General features: G+C 36.9%; 2 protein-coding genes across 2 annotated transcripts in view; one reads left to right on the top strand and one right to left on the bottom strand.

Moving 5' to 3' along the window:
• LOC139139084 (importin-7-like) overlaps window positions 1-8,033 on the bottom strand; it is a 30,613-nt gene extending 22,580 nt beyond the window's left edge. Inside the window, exons 1-4 of the mRNA XM_070707849.1 lie at window positions 7,836-8,033; window positions 4,557-4,638; window positions 3,860-4,016; window positions 727-885 (exon numbers count right to left, since the gene is read on the bottom strand). Of these exons, the coding sequence (XP_070563950.1) occupies window positions 727-885; window positions 3,860-4,016; window positions 4,557-4,638; window positions 7,836-7,919 (482 nt within the window). The 5' untranslated portion in view covers window positions 7,920-8,033. The remainder of the gene's footprint in view (window positions 1-726; window positions 886-3,859; window positions 4,017-4,556; window positions 4,639-7,835) is intronic.
• Window positions 8,034-8,130: 97 nt separating this feature from the next.
• Window positions 8,131-19,386, top strand: LOC139139113 (vesicle-associated membrane protein 3-like). Its single transcript, XM_070707898.1, has 5 exons — window positions 8,131-8,326; window positions 13,554-13,708; window positions 15,829-15,908; window positions 16,422-16,485; window positions 18,625-19,386. Coding segments are annotated over exons 1-5 (372 nt in total). The 5' UTR covers window positions 8,131-8,324; the 3' UTR covers window positions 18,696-19,386.
• The last annotated feature ends 2,812 nt before the right edge of the window (window positions 19,387-22,198 follow it).

Here is a 22,198-nt window from a genome sequence, read left to right as displayed (position 1 = left end):
TTGCAGAAGTCTGCTTTGAAACTGGAGGTGCACTGTGCCTGAGGAACACCTTTTTGATTTCTCAATTTTTTTACAACACTTGGCTGTTCTGCTATTTGTATAGACTCATTACAAAGTCTGTTGAGTAAATAAAGTTGTCACAGTCTTGTCTTTGTGAAAATTGAAAATATAATTTTTCCCCAAAGAAGTTCAACAGGGCAAGTAGCCATTTGGAGATTTCACATATTGATAAATATTTTAGTAATTTGTTTCTTTAACTTGGTGACCCCTGATTTTTACTCTTGACTATAAGAGTTAATGGTTTAAAGTTTCCTTGAGGAAAGTTTGAGCAGAAGTTGAAAATTTTCTGTGTTGTGGCTCATATTAGCGACCTTTTGGTTTGGTCCAGAAATAGATTTGGAAAATTAATGTGGCACAACTGTATGCAGGGCATATGAATTAATGCTAGATGGGTCACGGTTGTGGAAGAGGGAAAATCTAGAATTTCATAAGATGTAGAAAATTTTGGTTACATGTTGCAAAAATTAAAGTATTGGCGGTTGCAAGTGGTGTGTGAGTGCACAAACTTTGTGTAAAATGTCTTGATTTTTTACTAAAAACTAAATTTTCACAGCCGGCAAATTTTAGCTAACAGCCGGTTGTTTTTGCCGGCTGCCGGCTATTTTCTACATCCCTGTAATGGGCCAAAAATAGTGATACAACACAGTGATGACATTGAAGACTTACTCAAAATTCTTGACAAGTTGATACACTGCCACCAGAGCACCGTACCAGGCCCCCGTGTTATCTGAATTTAAATAGTTTACAACTTTATCCACCACACCGGTCCACCGTCCTGGGTAGTCTGATTTCAATATCTGGTAGAGACACACTCCGAGCTGTACCCTGGAAAAATTGACGGAAAACCCAAAGTGGTGAGATACCAATGAATACATACAACATGGTCTTCCATAGCTACAGCTTAAGTTACACATAGTCCACCGAGGAACTATGCTATGACTTAGCCATGTACAGTATCAGATTTTTCTATGTGCCTAATATACAATTTGCAATCCTTTGTTCTACAGTGACAGGGTTTGCTCTGGCTACTCAAGCTGATTACCGTAAAATTCCCAATTGAAGCCGCGGCTTGTATTAGAAACATTTTTGAGGGACCCCTGGGATCACGCACTGAAGTCCCGGTGCGGCTTCAATTACGTACATTTCCTGTGTTTCGATATTTTTCTCAATGCTCACCAAGCATTGCAGGGGCAATCGCTATTGTTATGCAAATTAGTACCAATGAATTCTGCGTGAATAAATTACCCACATAAAAAGCCCCTACCCTAGTGTAACTCCAATATAGAAACGTTAGGAGAGTGTATTTGGTCGTTAAACTTGGTAAAATTCCTTTTAGATAATAAGGAAACTATTAAAAGATGTTAAAACAATGGGAAACTGGAGTTCCCTTGACAGAATCGTAAGGAAAATGACACGTTTTTCCAGTACTTTCTTGATTCTCTGACCCTGCTGACCCCCGTCCCCTAAATAGAATAGTCTCACTAAGGTCGGCCATGTTGACCAGCATGCATGATATCTTTGTTTCAAGTTTAGGGGTTTTTGGACGCTGAAATTTCACAAAAAATGTCACTGCTGTATTCAGAGATTGTACAATCAATTTCTTTGGACGTGTAAGTCGATTTTGAGAGCAATAGAAGATCAAATGGTGTTGAAAAAAATCGTGCATAAAATTAGCATAAATTAAGCGTCCATGGCAGACAGGTCCCCTTGATTTACAGCTGTCTGTTGCCGAACCGGTGGCTCATACTCGGATAGTGCAACAAAGGCAAGTGAATGACCTCTGGTAACTTTACTGGCATGTTTTTGTGAACTGTTTTGTGGTCAAATTTTATTTTCTCGTGATCAAAACCGGAACGTGTACAAGCTTATATGCACCCACCATGGTCATTCAGTACAGTATATAGGCAGTTCATTATGTCAATATGATGCAGGTGGTGTTGTTGTACGTCAGGCATCGGCAAGGGTACGTGGGTATTGAATGAAAACTACGAATTTGAAACATGGTATCTCAATCTCTCAACTATTTTAACTTGTACACAAACACTGTTGCTTCAAAATTGTTGCATCAGGTAATTGACTATGGCGGTGACCACACTGACAAAAACTTCGGCCGTGTTCAAACATACACACAAACGTGCCGATACATGGGGCATTGTTTGTACTTTTGTTACTATCAATGACAAAATGCACAATGGTAGTAGTGTTAAAAAGGAACTTTTTATTGGGTATTTTTTCTGTAAGAAAGACACCTGTCAATCATTAGCACAAGTCAATGACGCAAGGCAAGCCAGCTGGTGTGAATTTCAGTATGCATTGTTTCATGATGGGCTCAGAGAAGGGGTGCGGCTTCTATAATGGTACAATTCAAAAACCCAAAATGGGCAAACAATGAGCCAAGACAATGTTTCAAAGTCAGGGTGCGGCTTCAATTAGAGGTGCGGCCTCAATTGGGAATTTTACGGTAGCCTTTTTGGCTAATACAGTGTGAACGCAAGTAGCCAGATTTTTCTTTTGAGAGGTGAGGTCAAGGGTCACACACATTCATCTCGAAGGGTCAAAGGTGATATCATTAAATACTCAAGAGTAATGATAACCAAATATTTCAGGTCTGCCACTTTCTCATCATCATATGTATCCTCACTGCTGCTTTAATAGTTCAATAAAAAGAATGCTTCGTATCAAAACTCATGCATGACTATTGAACACCACTTGAACTTTCAAACGTCATCCAAAGAAATTGTGAAGTACAAAAAAATACAGAAAAGAGTAACATCCTCAAGATCTTCATGAACGTGGCATGGCATGCCATGATCACACTGATATTGATACACGTCCGTGCATGGCCAAAAGACAGCAAAACTCAGTAACAATTTCCAAGCTAAGTAAACAGTGTTTTACAAAGCTGTTTTAAATCAAACTGGTTTGCACAATCCCTCGATACAGAAGTGACATTTTGGTGACATTTCAGCTTGATTCATACCTTGAGATAAAATATAAACGTGAAACAAAGACATCATGTGTGCTGCCATTCACGTTCAAGAGCATGGTGTGAACCCGTGAACTGGCATGTGCATTGGCTGCACGTAAAAGCAACTCTACTTTCCAAGATCAAACGGTCCGTGTCTTGTTAAAACAACGGCATAGCAGTGAAAATTGTAATGGTCACCGGTAAAACCGCTCTTCACAGATGAAAGGATGATCGCTGAAAACAACTGAAATTGCATGTTTAGACTTGGACTATGACAACCTCCCGGGAAAACAGGACAGCGTGAACGTGAACAATGGCAGACGTAACTAGAGTGGGACTATTCTATTTAGGTAACGGGGGACATTTCGGAGGGCACAAATACATGTATTGGGTATACGTGCCATTTTGCTCACGATACTATCACGGGAACTTTGATGTCCCATTAGCTTCTTTTATCTGAAAAGTAATTTTACCAACTTGTACGACCCATTATACTCTGAAAACAGTGGCAGGGCTTATACTTAGATGAGTACGATAGTACTATGGCGGAAGACTTCCCAAGAAGTAAAACAAAACACTGCAATGCAACAGAACATCGTAGAACAAAGTGACCGAACGTACAAATTTTGAGTCGCCAGTCTGGCGATTGTTCTGACCGTCTGAGTCGCCAATGAGTGAATCAATTCGCCATTTTGCCGTCTGGCGAGCGGTAGCGCGAACACTGCAGTGAATTTCAAATCTGTGAAAAGAAGTCCTTTCTGTTAAGTTACACATAGTCCACCGAGGAACTATGCTATGACTGAGAATATTCCTTCAACAGATAAAACATACCTGATCAGCTCTGGAGTGGCTATCATTGCTTCGATGATGTTGTCTCGGATGGCTTGTCGGTCTTGTTCATGGACACTGTATGGAATTGGATCTCCGACATTCTCCGCTTCCTTCTCATTCCAACACTGTATCACCATGTTTTTTAAGTAAATCACACCTAGGAATAAAATGCAACCAAAACATTGTGAAAGAGTTGTTTTTGCTTTCATCACTGCTCCTGAATTGAACCAATGATTGCAAGAGTTGACACACAGACAGGTAGCCATTCTGACATTCAAGCTGTTATAAATTTGAGGCAATTTATTGATTTAACAAGCCAAAATTTGTAATGTGTCCTCCCTGATTTTCACTCTTGATTATGAATGACAGTATTTTTGCTAAGGTTGGGGAATGTTGGGTAAATGATTAAGGAACGTGGTAACATTTCTGCTGTCCCCTAATCTGATTGCATTGATGCACCAAGGGGAACCCTGGAAAAAGGAATGTGGAACCCAAGCAACATTTACTGTTGTACAGCCGTTTGCAAAAACACTGGATGAAAAAACTCAAAAACTTTTATTAATTAATGTATAATGACTGAAAACGTTCATGGGGCTTAAAGGAAGTAATGGGCTGCTTTTCTCAGACAGAAATACTGTTAAATACAAGAATGAAAATTTAATTGATTGTTCTTTTGAAATATGAAGAATGTACCTACCGGCTTGTCGAATTGGCATCTGAAGTTGATCACTCATCACAACTTGCAACAGTGTCGGAGCAAATCCAATAATTTTATGGACCTGCAAAGAAAGTTGTAAAAGTTAGGTGTATGAAAATTAGACATAGTTCCATTAATTCATACAAGTTCCCCCAGTTTTTGTTATCTGGGGACCAACTTTAGCTGATAGTCGTTTTAACTTCAGCATAATTTCTGCAGGTTAAAGCTAGTTTTGTCATTTTATTGTAGCTGGGCAGATAGTGGACTATATCAACTGTAGGTTTATGATATATATAATATGATGTTACATCAAAGGCAGTAATCAAATGCCACTATTGATACTCTGTGTACATCAGTATCTCCAGATCTCAATGTAGAGGGCACATGGCCTGAGCATGTGTTAATGGGGATTTGTGCAATGTGCACTCTGGAAAACCTTTGCAGTATCATTATCATTATCAATAGCATGGAGATAAGGATTTGTGCATATTACTACAGTAAATATCTTGTATAATATAGCATCATGAATGTTGAATGCTCAGTTAAACACTGTGAAGACAAACTATCTTACAGAAGAAATCAAGAAAATAAATTATTATGCAAATTTATGCAAATGACCATATTGTGCTTTTCATAGTTTTCACATGGAGTTCTAGCAGAACAAATATACTTTTTTATCCAAAATGAAAACTTGACTTGAAATCCTCATCAAAAGGATGAAAAGATGTTAAATAATCAAAACTTCTGTACACGCCATGAATACAATAGTTTTATATCACATTTCTATTTACACACATCCTGCTTATTACACTGCAAGAAAAGTGACTTAGTAGCAAGGTTATCTATAAGACCTTGCTGAGTAGTTTTATTGACATGCAATGACCCCTACTTGCGGTTAAGAAGTCTGACCTTGCCAGTGTGAACAATAGGGCTTAGCTGAAGGTCCGTAAAACTTGGATGCTCAAGGTTATTCAAATAATTTGATGATAGAGTTGAGAAAACTAGCCGTGACTCAACAGATGTCCAGCCTCCCTTGTTGAAAAAGATATTATTGGTTCAATATTTTGAGTCTGAGAGAATAAAGTTTGGAACACCAGTTACATTTTGTGTTTCCTATCTTAGACTCATTCACCATCAAGTTCTTGGTGCAAACATTGTGTTATATGGAAGAGCCCACCTCTGGGGGAAACGGGGGTGGAAGGTTTACATTGGTATGGGCAGATGCAGAGAAAACTACCATTGTTCTCAATTTACATAATAAATATGGATTATTATATCAGAATTTTCCCCATGAATATGACACAAAAAACATTCAATCATACCTGCAAATTACTGATCTCTCCACACGTGAGAACTTACTATATTTTGTTGTCTTTTGCATGAGAAATTGTTCTACAATGCAATGCCCGCTAAATCATTGAATTAGTTTTGATGTTGTGTGCATCTAAGACTGAAGTACGTAACTTTTTTCTATTTTGATCCATATGTCCCCTGTACATGTAAATGATGCTGAGGGGGTTGGGGTGGGAAGGGGTCTTTCAGATACAGTATTCAGCTTTGTCACGAAAGGCTGCAGATCTGGCATTTTTGAAATGTTCTAGCACAGAAGGGTACACATTTTAACATTCATTTTCTCCTACAATGAATTTTTTTGTAAAGACCAACCATCTTATGCTGAATTTCTTCATTTAGGCTTATTGCTAAGTTTTACACTGTAAGAACTATCCGAGTGTGTAAACTGATATAGAGCCATTATCAATGAAGATATATTCATTGGCGTGAAATCATACACTATCTACATGTATAAAAAAGCCTGCAGAGGCTAGAAGCAAATTCATCTTAAATACGAGTTATGATTTTTTTTTTCAGAATCACTTTAACCAGTTCAACCCTATTTCCTGTAAACAAGTCAACAAACACTATTGATAACAATGGATTAGGGCAAAACCATGCAATGCACGGGTTAAAATTTTGTCCACCATATAGTCATGTACATTTCAACCTTCATTGTAAGAGACTTTTCCCCATGTGACTGATTGTTGTTTATAAATATCTAGAGATGTTGGTAATTGTGTTCTGAAAATTTATCTTGAACCGAAGTTGACTTGACCAAGTTATTTACTGAGAATCTATCTCCTGTCAGTGAGTGGAATCACTGCCATGCACAAATTGTGAAATAAAAATTTCAAAATAATGTTTATACTGTCGCCGTTTGCATGACACTCTGGAGCAATTTGCACAATAAACATGCATGTAATTCCACACAACTTGCTGGTTTCATGTAGTTCAGTTCTTCACTGTTACTTTATCAGTTGCTAAGAGCTTTTCAGATTCATCTGACTTTGTAATGAAATGAGTATCAGGTATGATAAGTGCTGTGTAGACTAGTATAAACAAATATTGTGGCTTTGTTTATTTCCAATTTCAGGGACAAAACTAAGCAGTATAATTTCACTAAAAACTTTTCTCACAGATATGCACAGAATATACTAATCACAAGGAGCAGAAGAAAAAAAATTGTTCGCACTCTTGAAAGCAAAGACATGTTATTTTTGTTCCTCTGTTGAACCCTACTGCTAAATATGTAGCTAGATGGAGTATGTGTGCTGACATACACCGTGCTTCTATGTTGTCTGTGACACAGTAGCTCATCTACCTGTAAAAAGCTGCCTACAATTAAAATAATTGACCACAGAATATGTTATTTTGAAGTAACTTTCGAAAATTTACTCCGATATTGTCATAATTTTTACAGTTTTGTAAATTCTGAATCCCGTTCTGAAAGCTGGGATTGAACAATTTTTGACGAGCATTTCCATGTAACTGTAGCATTCCACACATGCACGTTGTGTTATCTCTTGCTCTGCGGTCTCAGTGTTTCACGTTCAATCGTTCTTGTATCTCTGCAGAATGATCTGACTCATGCAGTTCCCACATTCAGCGGCGTGATCTGACTGCCTAGAGTTGCTAATAAACGCGTCATTGATGTTATTTTCAATACACTATACATATACAGACTGGAACTGCGACTGTGTGAACACGTGTGTCGAAACAGACCCTACCATTGTGCATAAGCATGACATGTATTTAGGGAATAAAAACATAAACCATCAACATAATCTTAGGAAGTTTGTACCCATGTGTTACCATTACCGATGTTTTGTTAGACTTTGTCTGTAAGGAGAGAATCATTTAGGAGCAATGATCGCGGGAAATTGACATGTCGCAAATTCCGCCATGTTGGATATTTCTTTACCACATGTTTCTGGTGTACTTTACCTGGTTGAGCTCTTGTTCTGCACTTTCCCTAGTGTCGGGATGAATGGTCCTCTGCAGCATGTCAACCAACTTCTGCCCGTCCATTTTTATGCTTGAAACGCAAAAGTTCTGGTAAAAAATAACGTCGGCTTACAACATACGAAGCCAATGACGTGAGAGAAACCGGGCGCCAAATGTCTTGTCATGCGCAGCGTCAAACCCCTTTTGCGACAATGATGTAATTGTGTCGTAAAGCAGATTTGAGATTGCGACAATTTGAGAGGGGCGGTGCTAAACTGCAGGCACATGCATCATGTGCATACGGCCTACCTAGTACCTGCGGGTCTACAGATCAGACTGGTGGTGGTACAGCGGATTTCTGGGCCAAAGTTTCCGGATGTGGTCATGTGTTTCTTCAGTGTACTTTGGTACAGACACGACAGACCATCCCAATAGCGTCATACATCGCTAAGTTGAGAGTAAGATTCGTCTCTCCTGAAACCTAGCAATATGTAAGTATTTTACCAAGCACTGCAGAACTGGCAGCGCTTGTCAGACTTCAAAACTTACGCAAATCCATTCTATGTATATACCTACCAGCAACACTCCAAACATTATCATTTATTTGTTCATTTCTATTTCAGCTGAGTATACTATCATTCAGAAAGAAGGCATCATAATCTAGACATCCCGTGAATTTGGAAATTTTAACATTTTTTTAAACTTCGGAGCGTTCTTCTATTCATTGATCACGGATCACATGTGACATGTCTCATCGCTGGGCTTTTCTGACCCTAGAGATTGCCAATATTACATTAAACTGCTGTCTGGTTGTCAAATCGTCCCATTAATTGTGTCAAAGTCTGCCCGCGCATACTTTATTCCATTTTGTTGACACAAAGTCACCCATCCCATTTTGTGCAATGATGGAATCTGCAGGCCAGGGCGAGGGTCCAGTCACTGTGCATCCTCAACCTATAATTTCACCACCAAAGAATTTGCAACAATATTGCGCAGTTGCCTGTCTGACAAAGTATCAATATTAAAATTACTCATCAAATAATAAGGCAAAGCATTAACATTTTAACAATAGTATGTTGTCCTTCAAAATAAACAATTTGCCAAATCAAATTGACTAAAGACTTACTTTCTTTGTTATGTGGAATTATAAAATATCCAATAATCTAGCTATTATCAAGGCCACGTTTCAGAATTATTTTCATCAAATACTTTGCCAAATTTTTTCTTAAGCATGTAGAAAACCATTTTAATATGTTTAGGCTTTTTTGTATTTCCCCCTGAAATTGAATTTCCATCACCTTTATGAATCTTCCCCTCTAATAAAATTCAATAACCATGTTCAATACTAATTACCAACCATTTGCCAAAAAATGCATTTTGCACAGTTAAAAAAGTGAGTTACCTTTTGTACCCATTTTGTCCAGCCTCCATTATATCAAACGGTTTATTTTTATAACCTTTGGTGACGTTAAAAGTGATACAAATATAACATTTGCTAGATACTAAGACCCAGGACAACCTGTTGGCCTGGTGCAAGATTGTTGCATTAAAAAAAAAAAAAACATTTGGTCCACATTCACACTGTATTTGAAACTCCCACCTTGAGTCGCTTGACGACCTTGGTCTCGGGACGTCAGCTGTTAGGGCATCAACTGGGCCCTGGACTGACCTAAATTGTTCCCACACACAATTTGGGCCATAAGTCTCAAGCGTGTTTCACCTCTGAATCCATGCACCCATCAGATCCAACATACGGTAAATTAAACTGGTTCAGGGCCAACACTAGAGTGTTCACATTGATTTTTTTGAATCCTTCTTAGGTCTGACTCTAAGGTGACCTAAACTTTGTATTTTAGCATAATAACTGACCTACTAAGAAAATTAATTCAAAATATTATTCTCGAATGTACTGTTTTTACAGCAACCTACAATGATAATAATCATTTTGCAATATTACAGGTGGTCTCGTAAAATTTTGAAAAAATCTATTTTTGAGTATTCTTTGTGCTGGTTTAGTGGTCACACTGCAGTCTAGTCTTTGATAGGCAGTTTGCATAGGGGATTATGCAATCAAAATACCAAAACTGGCCAGTAATTTCAAATTTGCGTACATTAATCACCACTTTCGTTCATGACAAAAATGCAGCCGTTTGTGAGTTTAAAAATCAATTTATCCAAGGCACACTGAAAACAATATAAAGACATTTTTATTCCTGGTTTTCCTGTGGTTTTAGTATATATATAATATTTTTTCTGTAGTTTTAGTGTATATATATACACTACAGAAAAAAAATAGATATATGTGTGTGTGTGTGTGTGTGTGTGTGTATGTGTGTGTATGTGAATATACAGGGCTCGAAATTAACTTTTTTCCCTGGTAGTCCACTTTGGCTTCCATTGTCTGAAGTTGGTAGCTCGGTAACAATGGCTGGTAGCCGCATGCATATTTTAGTTCAGGGGTATCTTTTTTCGTTAACCAGACAAGAAAAGGCTATTTTTAAAGATTCTGCCCATGAAGTGATTTTCTAGTCTTTTGATGTGAATACTTGCACACCTTTAATACCCACGGGAAACAGGTATAATGGAGGATAGTGATACTCAAAAGTATGGCGACCTACTCTCAATGTTGTATGCAAATTTTGATAGTCGTCATGACAACAACATGACCTTCTCAGCGCTGTGACATACTGTAGCAGGGCTAAAAATAGACCATGGCCCATCTGTAGGGAGGAGGCATAATTTCTATGTGATTGTGATTCATACATCATCAAAATGCAACGAAAATGCATTTTCATTGGGCCATCATTTCCTTTGCCTGTCATTCAAGTATGTCAGTTCAGATATTGAAACTTTGTTGCAAAGTTCCACTGCATGGCCAGTTGTCTTCGTAATTTGCATAACAAAGTCATGTATGGCCTTTCTGTGTCCAGCTGGGTTTGACTGCATTTAGCTCATCCCCAAAGTGACGGACCAGACATGGCATGCCAAGTAGTGACTGAATTTCAGGTCCCAGGCTTTGGTAGTCCGTGTGGGCTACCATTTCATGGATTTTGTAGCCCAAGAGAAAATTTGGTAGTCTGTAGACGCGGGACTATCGTTAATTTCGAGCCTTGATATTGATACATAGATAGATAGATAAACACACATACTGACTTACGTATATGTAAAGTGTAGAAATAAAGGGTGCTGCCCTGACCATTAACGTTTATTATATTACCATGCCCTGCCAGTCGCATTTTGATTGGTCGAGCTGAACCACGTGACTGACCACAAATACACAGTAATGGTTTGTTTACATGCCCGTGAATATGAATAATAAGATTAACAACTCAAAGTATCGTAACTTTACAGCTCAAACGTAAATCATAATCAATCACAAAATAAAATGGAGCCCTTGTAGGTCAAGTTGAGATACTTTTTTCTGAAAACATCTCCGGATTTGCCAATTTTTTACAGCGCGCGTGGCAGTGCGTCGCGTATTGCTCAGTTTCTGGGGCCCAGTTGTCGTTTGCTCCTGAAATTTTTGGAAATTTTGACGGTTTCTTGGGTTCGCTGATAATATAATGGAAATAACAGACTCCGCTCTGACCATTAACGTTAATTTGTGGGCGCGGGCTCGAGGAAAGCCAAATTAACGGGCTCGGCAAGCCTCGCCCGTTAATTTTTGGCTTTCCTCTCCCCCTTGCCCACAAATAAACGTTAATGGTCAGGGCGTCGCCCGTTATTTCTATATTTATGGGCAAGGGCAAGAGGAAAGCCAAAAATTTTCGGCATAGGTTTGCCGAGTTTGTTAATTTTGGCTTTCTACTTGCCCGCATATATGTATATGTATTAACATATTATAGAAATTAAGGGCGATGCCCTGACCATTTATGTTTATTTATGGGCAAGGGTGAGAGGAAAGCCAAAAATTAACAGCCGAGGTTTGCCAAGCTTGTCAACTTTGGCTTTCTTCTTATCTGCGCCCATAAAAATGTTAATGGTCAGGGCAGGTGAGTCTGTTATTACCATTATACCGGTATTATTAACCAACCCAAGAAAACTGTCAAAATCTTTGAAAATTTCCAACATGAAAGACAACGGTGCCCCAGAACTTATTACATGAAGGTTGTATTGAACAGTGACGTGCTGTGCTATATGCGAGCTCAGTGAGTAGTGCACTGTGTGACGCACTGTAACGTGGGCTGTAAAAATTTTGCAAATATGGAGATTTTTTGGAAAAAGTGTCTACACTTGGCCCATAGATGCTCCATTCTATTTTGTTATTGCTTATGATCTTTGTACAATTCACAGTTTACATTTTAGCTGTAAAGTTACGATGGTTATAATACTATGAGTTATATTATTATTATTCATATTCATTGGCATGTAAATAACTATTACTGTGTATTTTTAGTCAGTCACATGGTTCAGCTCTACCAATTAAATATAATATATGGTAGAAAAAATGTATATTGTACATGTATCTATTATCTGTGTATCTGTCTTCCTACAAATATACATACAGTATAGACATACAAAATGTATATAGTTCAGTTTAAATAATGCTGCTTAGGTACTGCTCTACACTGTTGGCTTTACATGTAATTCTTGGCCGGTGAGATACTCGTAAGTCAGATATAGTGGAATGCATATTGTATATCTTCTTTTTACAACTTATACATGTGTGTGTGTGTGTGTGGGTGTGAGTGTGTGTGTGTGTTACAGTGCTCTATTTTCTTACTTTTAGCTTGGCTTGTTCGATAGGTTGGAGGGAATTCCAGTGAAAGTATGTTTCACTAGCATGTTTCTTGTATACAATTCTTTATTCTCTACTCACAGACATCATTCATCATGTCAATATCACCAGAAATCATCATCAGGTCATGTCATGTCAAAGGTGGCAAACATCCCATAATACTGGTGAGTTCATGGTTCATAGTTCAACAAATCTTGTGCTGCAGTTTCTCTCTGTTCTTTCAGACTTTGTCTTGTTTTTTTTAAAACTCTATCTGAATGACTATTCAAGCATGAGCAATATCACGACTTAGTAAGTAGAATGCATTGACCCTCTCCACTTGGTCAACAAACTTTGTCTCGTCCAAAAAGATTGCAAGCAGTTTCTTTGATTTTGACGTGTTGGTACCACGGTAAAACCAATTTAAGATTCACCTGAATGGCTGCTAGATTTTTGTCTCCTTGAAAACGCAAAATTTGATATAAATTTATATGCAAATATTCACTCTAAAGACACCATGATCTCCCTCCAACCAGGCGTTCTTCAGAAAATATCCATACAAAGGTTTATCCTGTAACTGATCCCTGACATATCATTTGAAGATTGATTTTCCTATCTAAGCGCAGATTGGACAAAATCTAGCTTGTATAGGCTTCTCCAATGACAGGTGATATGAAGTGTGCTAAGATGATTCAACAGACGGGTCCCCTTTCCACCATAAAAGTCATAAGCATATTTCCTGTTCTAGTTTAAAAGCAGGCAATATGCAGCCACTTTCTTTATTAAATGGAATTTATGGAACAGAGAGAGGAATTACATTTTGAATAGAAGGATATACTCAGTGAATTCCAAATTTTTTAAAGCAGATTCAATTCCGAACACGGTCATGCAGGCTGCTCATCCTCTCACAACGTTTGACCCTTTTTGAAATTGTAGAACATTGCTGTGCGACCTTTTGATTGTGAAACATCACCAAAAGTTTTCCGTCGATATGTTTCCAGGGCGACAGGGACATCTGCAGGGTCCTCCAACAAACAGAACCAGAACCTAGACAAACTTCAGAGTGATGTTGATGAGGTTGCTGAGTTACTGAAGGATAACATTGATAAAGTGTTGGACAGGGGAGATAAACTAGATGACATGATGGACAGAACAGGTGAGAAAGTTTTTCGTTAAAGGTACCGGTATATGGTCACCTGTAATCTAAATATGCCCATATATAGTCAAAGGAGCGTTCCTTAGTATTCAAAATGCCCATGTGAGGGTGCTGTTTTTAAAAAGCGGCCAGCCGCTTAAAATCTGTGATTGCTTAGATTTTCTCTTTCCATGGTAACTGTGGCAAAATTGGAACAGGTGACAGTATACCTTTAAGGCAGTATGCATCTTGAAAGTGAAAGATTTTACACCTTTGCACAAACTGAATCAATTTAACCATTCTCTTTCGAAATCAAGAACAGAATTCAGGGGTCACTGTGGAAAGTGTAGTACAAGAGAAACAAACTACCTTACATTTTACCAACATTTTAAATTCAAAATGGCCACCATCCCTGTGTTACAGTGAGGAACAATAAATTTTCGATTTTGAAAAATGAAGATAATGAAAAGTTTTCTTACACTGAGAGCTTTACAATGAGCACCCACAAGCAGTGGACCAGAAAAGCACTGAAAGTTTTGAAATGTATTAAAAAATTTGAGAGGCACATTATACCTTAAGGTGAAGGGCGACGAATTCGGACGCGCACACGCTTTAGAACAGTTCTGCGCAGATTTAACTCCAGCCTGCCGCAAATGGGTTATTTTGTAGCGCATGTATTTAACATCACCTGTCATTGTTGAAATTGCGCTTTTACCTAATTTTTTGACCCAGTCTCTTAGAAATACATGTGACCTTTAACCTTGTCATATTTTGACCCCCTAGGAAGCTGGTTTTTATTCATTATGAGCGCAAAATTAACATTTCTCTCCAATTTACATGGCGCATATTACCCATTCACCTGGAGATATTGTAAAAAGTAGCGTGGTGACACCCTTTTATTAAAAGTGTAAACTAAATGGTATTATGTCAGGATTTTATTCGCCAAGTTTGGTCAAAATGACACCAGTCAAAGCGACAGGAAGAAAGTTCGAAATTATGTAGTGATATAATTTCGATATCGTCATTTTGTAATCGATACTTATGTTAAAATTTCTTTACAAACATTATGAAAACTATACATTCGATAGATATGGATCTTAATTCTTGGTATTTATTAAAATTAACTCATTTGCTAAGCGTTTTATAATTGCTTTCTTTAGTTTAAGTGAATTATATCATTTTTATTTATTTCTAACGACGCCATTTTAACGTCCGTTTCCATGGAAACGAGCTTGGTGACCCCCATTTTTTATTTCATTTTTGCACTTGCACAACTTCCAAGAATATTTGTGCAAAGTTTCAAGAAAATGACACAACAACTTAATTTTGACGTAATTCGTACTACTTAACCTTAATTCTTGTTCACTGTTTTAAGATTTGTTGAGCACTATATTTAGATTGTACAAACTACAATAGACACCAGAGAAATGCTAGAGTCTATGAATTGAAGTTGTGGAAGATATTGTTTGATTTGCAAGTTTATCAAATTTCATTTCATATTCTTTCATCTACATTCAGTCTGGTCATTGCAAACTGTTCCCCTGTGTAATCAAAACTTTTGTGTTGGTTTAAATTGTAAACAACAAACAATTAAAAAACAAGTAGGTGCAATGTGCAAAGTTTTGGCACTTTAATTACATGGAAACCTGTGACATTCTTAATTTTACCATTATTGCAAAAAATCATTGGGCAATGAATAATTCTTTTCAAAGAAACTAATTTAAAAATACTTGTTTGCTATTGGTGTTATATTATACTAGCAGACAAGTTATTTCTTTTCAAGATTAGTGTGTTTTTTTCTCATTTTGTTAATGAGTCTTTTATGTTATTGTACAACTCTCCAAAAGTATGGACTTTGTTATATTCCAAGTACCATTTAAATTTTGCTTTTCAACTTTTTTTCCAACTTCTTAGATAATGTATGTGGTAACATCCCTAATTTCAGTGGGAATTTTCGAGTAGACTTCTTGATTGAGACAAAATGATGTCTTTCTTTTAATTTTTAAATATATTTTTACGCGTACTGTCCCTTTCCTATACGGTATATATCTGTTTGTTGATCTCCAGTTCTTGACAGGAATGTACCGGTACACCTGAACCTAAATTTCTGAGCTAAGATTTTATTTTTTTCCCCAAACCAGAGGATCTGTCGGCTGGTGCAGAACAATTCCAAAAAACGTCAAAGAAAGTGAAGAGGAAGTATTGTATGAATAATGCCAAGGTAAAAATGAGAACCTATTGTTTTATCTGTAATTTCCGTTTTGAATGCCCCATGACTGGTGTTAAAAACTTTTGTGTGATACGTGAGAAATGAATGCAGTAAGTGCTCAACTGTGTTCAGTGAAGTGAGAGATACTGTATGAGACACTGATGGACCTACAAGAATAGATGTACAGGATTAGCGACATCTTCATCAGTTATCCAACAAACCATAAGTTTGGATATGTCAGTAGCTTTACCTGAAGAATTTACTGTGCCCATGAGACTGAAGTTGAACCGCTATCAGAGAATGCAACAATTAATCAAAAGATATCACCATCCATTTGGTACATTTACTTCTGATCAATGTGGTATCTTGAAGTTCGAGTAATAACCTCTGTATGACAACAAGAGAGGCCATTAGACCTGACTTGGACGGTTGTAAAATTGGTGTGGGTTCAATGTAGAAGTGAATTTCACCAGAATGAAAAGTAAATTTGTTCCAATTCAGTGTTTATATTTCTTTGTATTGCAGATGACCTGTATTCTCATCATAGTTGGTATCTGTATTGTTCTCGTCATTGTCTTGGTTGTTGTCTGTAAGTATCACCTTCCTCTTGTCAGCTTTAAGGCATTTGATAATTACATCATTTCCATTTGAAATACAAGGTCTGCATGAAGGGATTTTCAGCTCTTTGTCAACAAGATCAAAATAAAATTTCCCTGCTGTACTTTCATACTACCGTTAATTATCCATTTTCTCGGAATTTTTCATCATTTATAGGCAATATCTATCTCACTTAAATAGTATTAAGTTCATCTGGAACTAGAAAATATAAATTACCTGCTACCTCACCAGATGTTTGTGGAACAGCGCCCTCTATCTAGCAGAATAATGGCATCTTACTGTTAGGGTAGTATGCGCCTTGAAAGTGAAAGACTTAAACTTTTGCTCACAATTTCTTAAACAAAACTTTCAACAATGCCCTTAAAAAATCAACAATAAAAATCTCTCAATGTTAAGTTTGGAACTAGATTACCAAACTACCCAGCTTTTCTTTTGATGGCTGCCATCCCTGTGTCAACTCTATTGAAAAAAATAAATTTTGGATTTTCGAAAAAGTTTATTTTCTCCAAGAGCTTTAAAATGAACCGCCACAAGTGGTATATCAGAAAAGAATTGTAGAAATTTGAGAGTCCAAATGTCTGTCCTTGAGGTGCACTCTACTTTAGGTTCAGTTAATTATCCTCTGCCTCAGTATTTGCTTAGAACAGTGCTGTCAGTGGATACTGTCTGTCTGTTTGTCTATATATCTATCTGTGAATAAATACATACATGCATAGATAAACACACGTATAAATCGCTTTTTCCCATATTCCTAAATCATGCTGCTTACTTTCAATATGGATGGGACAGTGTACCAGGCAAGTCTCTACTTATAGTCATGCATTCCACTTAACCATTACTATTTTACACAAAAAAGTGTACAGAGAAAAAGCACTGTTCAACAAAGAAAGTGTAGCATGTTTGTAAACCTATACAAAAGAAGAGTCTATAAGCCATTAATGGCAATTGAGAAAATTTAAATATTCATGAAGTTGACATCAAGGGTTTAATGGAATGATGATTTAGTGACACATAGAACGTACCAATAAATATACACTATTGTCACAAGTTGGCCAAGAAGTAGGCTTTGTAGATTTATCAAAGAACATACAAGCCAGACACAAGTGATGGGAAGATTGAGTATTGTGCGTGTTTCCTCTGGGCTCTAAAATCTAGCAAATTTTGTGTTGAAACCTCAAAAATTAATTAGAAAACGAAGAGAAACTTTAATCATTTGTTAGGGCAGTAAGCAGGTAAATGATAGAGGTTCCCCAGTCAATGTACCGTGGTTTCCCTTGCTATATAAATACAATCAGATCAAAGGACAACAGAAACGCTACTAAGGTTTCTACTGGGTAAATCATTTACCAATTTTCCCAACCATAGCAGACATACTGGAATAAAAGTAACTGGGATGAAGAGATGAGCAACTTTAAAAATGCTATGTCAAATGAGCATTGTACAAGGCAAAAATTATACTGAAAATATGATTTACTATTCTTGCCATCTCAAGAACCTGTGGACTGGCATCACACGTAAAAACTGTTGTCAAAAATGCACCCCTTTAAAAATCAAAGTTTGTCTTGCAATAAGCTAACAAATATAGATAACCTTTTATATTCTATTTTTGGCTTTGCAAGTTTGGCTGATTTAAGCAAAAATCTTCCTGCAGAGAGGAACTTGTTCCACACGATTTATGGTTTGCATTGAGGGGCAGCAGAAACTCTCTGCCTGTATTGATGGACTGATGTATGTGTGTCTATGGTGGCTATGTTTTTGATTCACATTTGCACTTTACAGTGTAAAGTCCACAGTGTACTTACAGCGGTATGACTGTTCTTCTGTTGCTCGTGTCTTCGCACAATGTACAATTGTCACACTGGTCTTTGAACTGCGCCCTCTATTGCCAATATAGGCATGAAAGTTAATACAGTTGTTTTTACTAAGAGTATGAGTGTCATCTTGAATTCTAAAATATTAAAGTAAATTCAGGGGCATCATTTTCTTCTGTCATAATGGCTGCAGCTCATGTTTTTGGAAGTAAATAGAGAAAACGTTGATCGGGCAAAAAATGCTTAACACAAAAGAAGGTATTTTCTGATTGGTTACTACTATCTTTTTGTTTTCTCAGTGGTGACCAAACCATGGCAAGGTGGTGATAGTGGTGGTGGAAATGGCACCATTACATTTGGACATGACTGAGGGATGATGACATCGCAGCAACATTAATTTTTTTATAAATGGTCATATTGAATATTTGCTGAGGAAGACCTATGATCCCAAGATCCTATGGTTAGAAGTAAAGTTTACTTTAAATAACATGCAGAAAAACAGTTTTGATACAAATATTTCATAGTATACTATAGATATAATTTTTGTGAAATATTATATTTTGGTTCAAATGTAGTTCTGCCTGCATAAAGTAAGACTTGCAGGTTGATATACCAGGTAAACATGACGGTTGTGTTCTCCGTCATGACAGTGAAATGGACAATGATCAAGTTGTCTTTTCAGAGTCTTTATCAAAGTAGATCTATCTCTATTTTTAGTCTTTGACACTAACAAATACAAACTTACCTCTTGTCATGAACTCATTGTAAACTTGTATTTTGCATTCCCAAAATAATTAGTTCATTGTATGATGTTACATTTCTTTGATATGTACGTATCTAGTTTCATGCAGACCATGACAGTCCATGAGTTCAGAAGTGACAACATTCAACGTTAAGCACTTCAAGGACAGGTTTCCTTGCTTCTTTAATATCAGACTGTGTTTCTGGCCTTCAGATTGTGTGGATTTATTTTATTGTTTGAAGAGAAAAGCTTTCAAATATGTCAGTTTTTTTGAAAATCAAAACTTTAAACTTTCCAATAAAAGGGAGTGGTCAGTTTCGTGGGGGTGGGGGCAGGGAGGGGGGTAGGGGTGGGCGTGGATTATTTTTTGCAGACATCAAAAAGTGACTGACCCCTATTCCAACTTTAGAAAACAGGGTGACCCCTCCTTGCGCAACGAAATATATATATATATATATACATATATATATATATATATATATATATATATATATATATATATATATATATATATATATATATATATATATATTTTTTTAAACATTCATTTATTCTGTGTCATAATGAAATTTTTGTCATGTCAGTTTTGAGACAGGGATTTCAAAGTGTCAACATTTTGAATGAGCTGGCTGTGAATGTATTCCACACTTTCTCTGCATAACCTGATGTCCTGAACTGTTGTACATACATGGATGTCAATCATTAATTCATTAATATCAAAGAGACAAAGGTAGTAAATCAAAGACTTTGTTGGGTTTTTAGACTTGCCAGCCATCCAATTACATCTCCTGAGATGCAATAGAGGGCATTTTTGTAAGTTTTAGCCAAATCTAATGTTTGCAGTGTCTAAGAGGACTTTTTCTCTTAAACCATGAAAGCACACATAATAATGACAAAAACTGCCTTTTGTTAACTATTGCTTTAGTCATGAAAAACAGCACCTTTCTATAGTAAACATGTGTAAACATTAATGTGAATAAAAATATCTTGTCATTTTTCTCTTTAGAAAGTATGTAACTGTATCAAACATATTGAGAAATATTACTGCATGTTGCTTTCTTACACTGATTCTCATAGCGAAAACGGAAAAGAATCAGGAACAGATTTCATAATGATTAATACACTTTGCAAAACAGACTTTTGATTGCAAACATCCAGATATCTCTGACATATATCTCTGATATATTAAAGTACTGTGTCTGAACGGCACGCTGAAAAATATTAGACATCCAGATATCTCTGATATATTTCTGATATATGAAAGTCATGCAGCTTAAGGGCATGCTAAAAACGTCTCAGATTTCAAAGTAACACATCCAAAGATCATGCTGAAAAACGCAACTGATTGATGAAATTCGTGGCTTGCACAATACATTTTGGGCAAGTATGAGCCCGTCTTGAAATTCAAAAACACACTGACCCCACTCACTGGGCATGTCAAAAACATGGTGTACCCCAACCCCAACCCCATCACCAAGTTCAAAAACAGGGTGACCCCCCATGAATCTACCGGCCCATCCCCCATCAGGCTAAATTAAGAAACTGACCAGTCCCTAAGGATAAATGAGAGGATACCATCAATCTGAATTTCAGTCCATTGCAAATTGTTTTGTCGTCAGAAAAAAGTGTAAAATTGTATGAAATCTATCAGGAGATGAGAAATGTTCAGCATTCACTAAAACAGCATCATGTAAACTTCTGTACAAGCATGAAACACTGACAAGACACTGTCCACGTCAAGAATGCCTACTTGTTATTAATTGTGATTTTTGAAGCAGTGTCTTTTGTTGCCATACAAATGCAAATTTCTTTCATTGTTATTTAAATGTTTAACAATGCTTTACAAGAGGGTATATGCAATAGCTTTTATTTGCTGCACAGAATTTGTGAAATATTATTTTACTGTTTAAGTAATAATCCCCTTTCGTCCAAAATGCAAAGTTTGCACTAAGTAATATACTCAGCTGGTGATACATTAAGTCATGCAAACTTCACATTCTTCCATTATGGACCAGGAAGGGATACATTTTTTCTATTAGTGAATTTGTAGATGCAGAAAATATCTTTGGCCACAATGCTAGATAATGGACTTCATTATCAGTAATGATCTTGCATATCACAAAATTCAGTGGTATTGACAAAGCTATAATATAATATATAATATGGAAAGATTTAGATTAATGACTATTAATTAATTAACAATTCTATCATGTCGAGTATATTCACATTGATTTCATGTCTAAATTCATATAATGCCCGTGTCATAGCAAATGTTCAAAGTCATTGGATGAGTTGTCAAAATGATCATGGTGAGTGATAACTTAATTAACTATAGAGAAATACGATGTAAGTAATAGAGGGATTGTTTCCATATGTATTCCATATTGTGATGATTTGGTAGCTGTAAGCATGTACTTGTACTGATACGTACGCATCTTTGCATACATATGTACATGCGTTCATCAATTGTGTACATATGTAACAGTGTATGCACATATATACACAGTATTCGCGGTGACTTTTTTCTCCTCGCGTACGGCATACGCATTAGTCTGCTAAAATTGCGTAATGGCTGGATTTGAGTGCGTAATTTCACTTCCGCACTCGATTGATGAAAAAACTGACTGCAAAATACAATGTGCCGTTGAATAAACCTACACTACATATTCGGATTGTACGATGTAACATTATTTTAATGAAAACAGTTTAACGAACAACTTGAACAATGTTGAAACGTAACAGCGAAGGGTATACATGCAACCGTCACAACACATTGGGCAACCCAAAAGTTAGAGTTAATGGCAGCTTATCCAGACGGTTTCTGGACGTTTCAGCACCAAGTCGTTTCGGCCTTCCAATTTCAGGCCCCCAGTCCGAGTCGTTTCGGCACCGCAACCCAACACGTTTCGACACCGCTGAAGGCTACCTGTGGGAACTAGTGCTGGAGCGTAATGTTACAAATCAAATTACTAAAAAGTATAGTGTCAACTAACATTCACGTACATGCTTAATCTTTGTGAGAACATGGGAAGAGACCGTAAGAAAAAACTTCATATCATTTTCAAATCTGTGACACAAGTTATCAATAGCCGCCGACACGGCAAAAGTTTGAAAGCAGTGACGAAACAGCA

This window comes from Ptychodera flava, chromosome 1 (assembly GCF_041260155.1).
Source record: "Ptychodera flava strain L36383 chromosome 1, AS_Pfla_20210202, whole genome shotgun sequence".
Lineage (NCBI taxonomy): Eukaryota > Metazoa > Hemichordata > Enteropneusta > Ptychoderidae > Ptychodera > Ptychodera flava.
Note: the sequence above shows the minus strand (reverse complement) of the source record. Positions and strands in the feature narration are given on the sequence as shown.